A 9,059-nucleotide genomic window follows, 5' to 3' on the forward strand; every position below is an offset into this window, starting at 1 on the left:
CAGGTTCTAAACTTGCATACATTGGAAATCTAATTAGTGAATATTCCGCCTCCTCAGATTAAATTAAGCCATGCTTTGATTTACTTTACTCTGACGCTTGGCTAATGCATCATCAGACAGCTACTGACCAGTCGGGTGAAAAATGTGCATAGTCGTGGGCGGTGGCGTAAAAATAGGCCCATCCATTTGCCTGAATTTTTTTAAACTGATGATGTGTGCTATCGATGAGATGGATGACAGTGACCTGATACACAGAGTGAAATTTTCTGAGAGTCGTTTACGGAGCGCCAACCTGACAGGTCGAGAACAACCACTTTGAAGACGAATCTTTGTGGCATTACGTTGCCAAAAAGCCAACAAGTTGATTGGAAAGACACTTTTTAGGCATTTCCACAGTCAACTTCATCATCTCTTTAATTAACTCCCATCAAGCCCCTGTGGGATGCGTGCACAGCAACACCACATATTGGTAAAGCGATAGACTAGCCCCAATTCAGAGAAATGAATCACCCAGCTGGTGAACTACCAGTGAAAGGAAGAAGGCCTTCGCTGCGGAGTTATTTATTCGGAAATGCCAACTGACCGGTTACAGATCATTGAACAGGGAAGCAAAACTCTAATCTGCATCTTAGTTACAAAAACTGGACACCGATCTTCTCTCGAACGAGTCTTCTTGAACTTTCCTGGAGATTCATTGACTCCATTCATTCGTCGGTCAAATCCAAGCAAATGTTACAAAGTGGCTCCACGAATTCCGCAACAGATCTCCCTTTTTCAATAGACGCAAAGCGAAATTCTTTGAACAACACATACTACTCGCGTGCCTCCCCATCAGTAGTATCGCCGTTACACCAGTACAGTGCAGTTCATTCTGATCGCAGTCTCAACCCTAAGTCGCCGTCTCCTAATCGATTTTCTCCCACAGCATGTCCATTTTAAAAGCGACTGAGATATCGACCGATTCGACATCATCTCACGTTAGATAGCTAAATGTGACCAACCGAATTCGCCTCACAGCAGGTTAATTCATTCACCTGACACATGGAAAGTGAATAATGTGCCAATTGACCTGTCTTGGACCGTGTTCAGATGCATTATCAAGGTAGGGTCTTGGAAGCACGTTTCGGAGACACAGAGGAAAGGATGGTGCTGATCTACTTGTCATGGAGCGCGGACGTTAGTGATGCATGTTTACTTTTTCTGGGAATGGACGTTGAATTTTTATAGGGCCACAAACAGATGGAGATGTATTGGCGTGGTAACTTGGGTGCATTATCCGTTGCTTCAATACTGTGTGGGTAGATTCCCAAAGTTGGCGCGGGGGGGGGGGGGGGGTTCCTTGAAACAACCCACCTTGCGCTTCTGACCCAGAAGTCTGTGTTCTGAGGCAGTTGGAGAGATTCGTTAAAACATCTTGCGTAGGATTTGGCCGTATTACAGGAATACGTCTTGTGTGTTAGAGTGCGCTGTTGTTGACGATAAATTCACTGACACGTTAAATACTGCTGGTGAACACTGCTCAACTCCGAATAGCTATTGACTGTGAGTGGTGCTCCGGTTGTTGTAAATCCGTCATTGTAACAGACGATTAGTTGAATGCCATCTTTTGTCAGCCGTTCACGACATGTTTATTTCGCATAAACGTCAACCAATGAAAAGTTTCAATCCATAATCGCGTTGCATCATCCCACCAAACTTGCAGTAAACTTGTCAATTTTTTGGTTCACAGATTCCCGCATGAGATTAATCTTGGAGACATGTCCGCCGAAATGATGTGGGACTATCTCTCAGCAGACTTATCCGCCGACTTGATACAACATTCCATCACAGCAAGGACCTTGATGGAGTCGGGCGAACTGGTCAATACACCTCCACCACAAACTCAGTCTCGTCTCGGTCGGTTTAGGAAGGCTGAGACCAAATCGAGTCCAGGAAAAAAACATCGAATCAAGTCATCGGATTACATGAATCTGTGTTTCCGAGTCAAGTGGTTCTACAATTCTTACGTTGCCAACTTACCTCACTGTAAAACCAAGATACCAGAATATCCAAAGTAAGTGACCTTTTCACCTGAAAACTACTCACTCCTGTCCTTTCTTGCACCGTTAATCAATCCGATTGGTCGCACTTTAGGTGAGACCTGGACTGTGAAAGTCTGCTCTAAAGTCTGATGGAAACATGTTGAGATCACGTGATTAAAAATCAATACTCGAGTGAAGCACTTTTGAGCGTCAGGGACATATTTAGCTTACCAAGACAGCATATTCTTAAGGTTGACTAAACTATCCAGATATATATATTGGTTTCAACTGTGTCCCAATCAATACAAGCCAGGGGCTGATTATTAATGGGTGTTTTTTCGTCTGTTTTGATAACTTCATCAGTCGGATTTGGTTATATTTTCCTCCAATGGCCGACTTATTGATTGCGAGCGTCGGTAAAATTGTCATCCTGGCAGGCTTATCCGTCACGTTCGGCTGATTCTGTTTTCAAACAGTGTTTTCTAGGGGCATGCTGGAGGGAAAGGGGTGGGGTTAGCGGTGTTCGGTTTTGCTATGAATAATACATGGCGGCTTTCTTTTCCTCTTTCAGAATTGTTCACTGTGTTTGGCAACTTATCGTAGTTTGTTCATTAGGGGACTTTCCAGAGAGGGGTGCTTTGTTGGAGAGACGCTCTCCTTCGGTCACCGTTTATTGAATCGTTTGCTTTTTAGGATATGCCACTCCTCATAAAGTCCATTCCCGACTAGTATCATACCTCAGTTGCCTTGATTCTGAACCATCCCGTCAGAAGAAACGGTCTTTCTGTCGATCAAATGCAACTGACTCTCTGTCCTTATTGTAGGTGGTTTGAAAGCTTGGTGATGTTGTGGCTAACGGAGAACGACGATGTGTCGGCCAACTACTTGCGCAACGCATACGAACGTGACAAACAGGATGGATTTCAATGTTCCAGCGAACATGTTCTCTATTCCAACTCGGTCGTGGACGTGTTCACCCAACTGAATCAGTGCTTTGATGTGATTCGCAAACTGGAATGTCCAGACACTGAAGTGGAGGGACACTTTTTGCACCGGTTTTCTTTGGTAAGTAGTCTGTAAGACTGGAAAAATTCATCGTAGTATGGTTTAAATTGCATCTGGGCCTATATAACTCTGTCTGGGCCCATCACATCCGGTCAGGGAAGAGGTAAACTTTCTTCAGAGAGTGTATTTGGAACCTCTCATTCTACATAATTTATTGTGAGCACAAGTCAGTTCCCTAGAGGGAATCACCACTTGTTGTTAGTGTGTTAGTAGGGGTCTTTTTTGATGCGCACAAGCCCTTGTGACATCAGCAGTGAAAGAAACATTCAAGTAAATAGGTTGGGAAGTATCATGAGTTCTGATTGGCCGACACGTAACCTTGAAACGTAAGGTGACCTTGAAACTGATTTTCAAAATTGTGGGTACATGTGGTGTTAGTCGCGGGTCAGCATCGGACGGCGGCCCAAATGGTGTTACGCAAACGAATATTGCTGCAATAGTGACCTTCACAAACAACCACAAAACCAGTCGAATGTTAATAATGCGTCTAAAATCGATTCAGTATTTAAACACGCTTGTACCGTTTTTGTAATTTGATGGACTGTGGGAAACGTTGCCGCTAAAAACAACCAACCACACGCGTGTTTTGGCTCCGAAATGGACATTAACTTGACTTCGAAAGCATACTACTCATATGGCTGCGGAAGGCTCTTCGAGAGCCTGCAACTGGTCTCGAAATTTTTGGAGTACATCAAGTAATCACAGCTCTAGGGTTCTGACTGCATCCAGATTGGCCGTAGTTCGCGAACTACACTCATTTGCACACACATTTTAGTTTTACCAGAAAATTCAATCGAATCTCAGCTGGGACCCCGGTTTATGATATTCTTCAACTGAATGAGCTACAATAAGGCCAGCTCACATTCTGACTGGTACGCTATTCGAGATATCGCAGTGTGACTTCCGGATAGGACACCACACAACCGTGGTGCCTTACAAACACGGTGAATACTTGTACAGACTTAACACACTTGAAAAAACATCATAAACGAGAGATTCAGCTGGGTTCCATGCGAGTCTCTCGTCAAAACCAAATCGGTATGCAAATTAGTGTATTTCTCTGACGCTGAATACTTCCTTGGTTGCTTTCTCGAAACTGTGAAAAAACCATTGTGTCATCCTTATTGGGGATTACCAACAATGCATGTCTCAAGAAACCCCGGGGAGCTTCGAACCCGTGACCTCTTGGTTATTCGTTTAAACACAACTGTTCGGTCATGGGTATCTGTGTAACTCGGTCACAGATACGATACAGTACCACTTAGCCTTCAATCACGTGAACCACATCCCGTGGTGAGGCGTTAACGGGCTCCTCGAGTGACGGTTGCCGATTCGCACTGAGGACAACTCTTGTTGACAGAAGGTACACACAGTTCGTTGTGAACTCATTGCAACCTATTCTTCCCGCATTTGTCCCTAATGTGTACCCCGTCTCCGAAATGAGCAGTTGTCAGTGCGGTCACAAAGCCATGTTTAAGGAAACAATCAGACAGTATGACCGGAATTCCAGGCGGCAACGGGCTTGTATTTTTTGTGGTCTCATCCGCGAACCCAACGAGCAAAACCTTCGATTTATTCGACCACCCTTGCTTTCCTTTTTTTCAGACGGTTGAAAAAGTCCTACTGGCCTACACAGATCGCGTCCTGGTGGACTTTCCCAGCTACAAATCGGACCAACGGGTGGCTTGTATTTTGGTTAATAACACGCAGCAACTCAGGGTTCAACTCGAGAAAGTCTACGAAAATATGGCCCGAGAGAGGTGAGCTCGATCTCGTGCTAGTATGAACACTTTGCATGTTTAAGGACTTTTCGCGCTACATTTCGTGTCTTCAACCTTGTTAATAACACGCAGCAACTCAGGGTTCAACTCGAGAAAGTCTACGAAAATATGGCCCGAGAGAGGTGAGCTCGATCTCGTGCTAGTATGAACACTTTGCATGTTTAAGGACTTTTCGCGCTACATCTCATATCTGCAACCTTATCAACCTGACCGGTATTATGGTACCCAGCACCAGTTTAAAAAGTCATGTACAAAAAACTGTTTGTGCACTCAAAAACTACACCCAAGTATGATCAGACAGGGTTGTAAACTGTTCCAGACAAGACCGGTGTCTGGTTTTTATTCGAGTTCCTTCCCCCCCCCCCCAGGGAGACCTACGACTTCTTTATAGTATTCCATGTTTACTTAGTTAATGTAATATAATTTTATGAGATGCAACATCACTTATAGCACTAAAACTCAACCGATGGACCATGTGAAACCTGCCCAGAGAGCATAAGAGCAATGAGAGAACAATCGTCTGATGGAGAGCGAGGGACTCAACAGAACTTCACCCACCATTGGTTCGAATATTTCGACAATGAACAACAAGGATTTTACAAACACATCATCTTTTTGTCATCACGCCATACTTTAGCTAACGCCCATATCCATCGCTTGTTCAACGATTCGGTTTCCGGTCACAGTACAGCTAAAAGAGGCCGGGTGGAAAAGTAATCTACTGAGTTTCGTCCTGACTCATTAGACATATGAAGTTGGGTTGTTCAGTTTCACGTCACTCTCGTTTCGAACAGTCGTCCTCCTGTCCTGGCGCGATTGTTGATGTGAATCCACAGCAAAGCGGGGGAGCACTGGACTCGAGTTTCACTCTTGTTAGAGCTCATCAGCAGTGCATATCCAATGGCCGTGCCGGGGTTTGAACTCCGGACACCTGACATGCGGTTGCCATTAGAGACATACTTCCTGCTCAGCGTGTTGAGTTGATTCGGCCGAGAATGCAATCCAATCAGACTGATTTAGAAGTCGTTGCCAGAGCTTTCAGAAATTACTTCGTGTTCTGCTGTCTGTTACACAGCAACTTGTCCTTCAGGCGAAGTGTCAGTTACGCCATGAACTCCGTTTTCCCAAATCATCCCGGGGTAAATCACCAGCGAAAACCGATATATTGCGTGAATAATTTCACTGGAGGCTTGCATGGTGATAACTCCCAGCGACAAGCATCCTAGACGTCACAAGTGAGGATGTACGATTGACTCTTTCGTAGCCTAAATGATACCATAGGCCGAGAGTGATGTGAAACTCAACAATATACCTCCCGCAAAACCCCCACATAAAGTTGGATTGATTGCCTGGGGTTCCTGTTCGAATTTCGCACTCAACACCACATGACAGCCGACCTTTCATAGGTGCATGAGTTGTATGGAATCACCTGGTTTATTTGGATTAGTCTCTGCGTTCATTTTTCACGAATTTTTTCTCAAGTATTTACAACCCTCTCAGGGGATACTCACAAAATCGGGGGGCTCCGAGTTTCCAATGGTAATTATAAAGTGGGAGCAACCAACCTTGGAAAATCAATACACTATGCTTTCCGTATTGATCGAAACTCATGAAGTGGGTGAAGCATAATCGTCCGTCCGATGTACACTTGTGCTCAAACAAACGGGATCTAGGTACCTGATGTGGTCAAACCCAATTTACCTTTTTGCATTTGAGGAAGCTATATGATGGTTGAGCCGTTTATTGATTTTGGTATCTTCGTTGCCAACCTTTCGCCACTAATCGAGTTGATATCACCAGTACGTATTGGGGTCAGTGCCTACACAGCTGGACAGCGCTACGCATTGATGAGCCATCTCCATTGGTAAGGAAATTTTCGCAAGAGAATTGTTAAGCTCAGTGTACTACAGAACCGCCAACTAAACTGCCAACCTTGTACATCCTGGATTTGGACTGTGCCCAAACAAGTCAGGCGGGAGGAATTTGGTCGCGCATACACTCGGGTACGCGAATGAGACCTCAGTCTGTTGTTACATTGCAAATTTCTCCTGAAACCTAAACAGCTGTTCCCGCTTTGTCGTTCATTTGTTAGCCTGGAAAAGCGGACCAATGACCGACTGACTGCACTTCAAGGTCGTTTAAACGAGGCCGTGGACAAGCTGGTCAGTCAGCTGACGGACGAGTTTGAACCGGGAGTACGGACGCACGTGCGCGAATGTGGAAAGCTTTTGCAGAAAGTAAGCTTGCGTACTTGACACTTACGTAGCCGGCTTTCGTTTTTCTCAGTGAACGCTGTTTACACATGGTGCCATCTCATATGAGACCTCCTTAGTGCTAGCTTACCACCATTATGCCGAGGGGCCTACACCTCCAGACATTCACTCAGGCAATCTGGACAGAAACTCACAACAAGAACGCCACTGACATCGGTTGGCAGCCATATCTTGTAGTGTCTCCAACCAGGCACAGTGAGGATCACGCGGTCCCCATCCTGGAAGACGAGTAGCACCGACAGCACCCAAGCGTTTCGTGATCTCCTTCATACTCCTCTGCCAGGTCATGGGTTGGCCACCTCTCTGCTTACGCCACTCTGATTTGGGCATGCAAAGCAGCACTCTCTTCGGCAAACGATGGTTCGGCATACGCAACACATGTCCCAACCAACACAGCTTCTGGTGCTAGAAACATTCATCAATGGAAGTACCCGTTGCACAACCAAAAACTCGCTTTCTAATTGCCTCGTTACGGATTAGCCGACACCAACCCATAGGAGCTACGGTCCTTAGTCAACGACTGTCGAACACCTGAAGACGTCTCAGTTCCGCTGCTCGAATAGGCCAAGTCTCACAGCCATACAGCAAAACAGCCCGCACTGTAGCTTGATGCACACGTCCCTTGAGATTCAGAGATAAACCACTCTGATGCCATTGGTGCCTAAAATTAGCAAGCGTGACTCGAGCCTCGCAGATTCGTTCATTCAACTCATCTGTCAAGCTACAATTAGAACTAATACAATTTCCGAGATATGAAGAAGGCTCCACAACTTCCAGTACCTCTCCCTGGATTGTAAATGGCGTGTTCAGTGACTGCACGTCTTTGAGCACAACCTTACACTTTGTGGGTGCAAAGTGCGTACCAAAGGATGGGATGACTCTAATAACTGAGGGTACTGATACTTTGGACTGTGGAGTCTTGACAGAAGCTATGAAATCAAGGTTGAGGTACTCCAAGATGGTTTAGTTGCTAAAATATCTTCAAGCCTGCCCACTCGGTAGTTCGTCAAAAACTCTTCCGTGCACCCTCGACGGTAAGACCCGATGAAAAGACTGGTGCTCCAATAACGTACCATCATGTCGATTTATTCGAATAAAGCCTCATAATGAAATGAACCCGAATGGTTACTGTGGCAACCTCTGGGGTATATTATGCTGTTCTCCCTTCCGGCGAGATGCCTTCATAAGATTAGAGTCCTTCCGGCTTTTGCACATGAGCATCCTCTATCACAAAACTCACTGTTGTATCCACGACATTCTTACTATTTAAAAAATTCACAAGCAACCAATGTGAGGAAGTCACCTTATTTTAGTTCCTAAATACCTGACCGGCCTGGTAACCAAAACGCTTTCAACTGCACTAGTCCCTGTTGTTCTTTCCACCTGTGTTATCCTTTCCAGTGCAAACCAAGTTACGGACATGTCTCGGGTGGTCGTATGAGCAAGGAAGATGAAGCAAACGAGTGTTTGAGGCCACTCATGGACCATTTCGAATCGATACTGTCCGTGCTGGCCACCACGTGTGACAAGACAGTGCTCAAACGAGTCTTAAAGGTAGGTACTTACCGGTAGGGTCTTGACAAGTAGCCATATCTGTCGGTGTGTACGATGATCGTTGGTTTATTTTCTGAGCTGAACAATTTGGTTGCAAACGTTTCATTATCAGTCGAGGAGCGAACAGATAAGCGACTATCAGTACAACCTGAGCTACCAAAATTCTTTTGATTCGTTTCCAAAATTGACTTGACTCAGTTGAAGGGGCAATCACTGTGATCTCTCAAATTCTACTTGTATGCGGTACTAATCAATATCACATCACTGCTCGCAACGAATTCATCTTCACTATTTTTTTACCAAAAAACTAACGTCTCACTGGCGGGAACCATCTCCAAACCTGGTTTCAGTTCACATCAAACCGT

At 45.2% G+C, this 9,059-nt stretch overlaps 2 protein-coding genes across 2 annotated transcripts in view; one reads left to right on the forward strand and one right to left on the reverse strand.

Annotated features, from left to right (window-relative positions):
* T265_04621 (hypothetical protein) overlaps positions 1-9,059 on the forward strand; it is a gene marked incomplete at both ends in the record, with an annotated part of 81,599 nt that overhangs the window by 51,735 nt on the left and 20,805 nt on the right. Inside the window, 5 exons of the mRNA XM_009169403.1 lie at positions 1,730-2,053; positions 2,846-3,086; positions 4,692-4,846; positions 6,960-7,104; positions 8,542-8,694. Of these exons, the coding sequence (XP_009167667.1) occupies positions 1,730-2,053; positions 2,846-3,086; positions 4,692-4,846; positions 6,960-7,104; positions 8,542-8,694 (1,018 nt within the window). The remainder of the gene's footprint in view (positions 1-1,729; positions 2,054-2,845; positions 3,087-4,691; positions 4,847-6,959; positions 7,105-8,541; positions 8,695-9,059) is intronic.
* T265_04620 (hypothetical protein) overlaps positions 1-9,059 on the reverse strand; it is a gene marked incomplete at both ends in the record, with an annotated part of 21,189 nt that overhangs the window by 9,673 nt on the left and 2,457 nt on the right. The window lies entirely within an intron of this gene.

This window comes from Opisthorchis viverrini, assembly GCF_000715545.1.
Source record: "Opisthorchis viverrini unplaced genomic scaffold opera_v5_78, whole genome shotgun sequence".
NCBI classification, from domain to species: Eukaryota; Metazoa; Platyhelminthes; class Trematoda; order Opisthorchiida; family Opisthorchiidae; genus Opisthorchis; species Opisthorchis viverrini.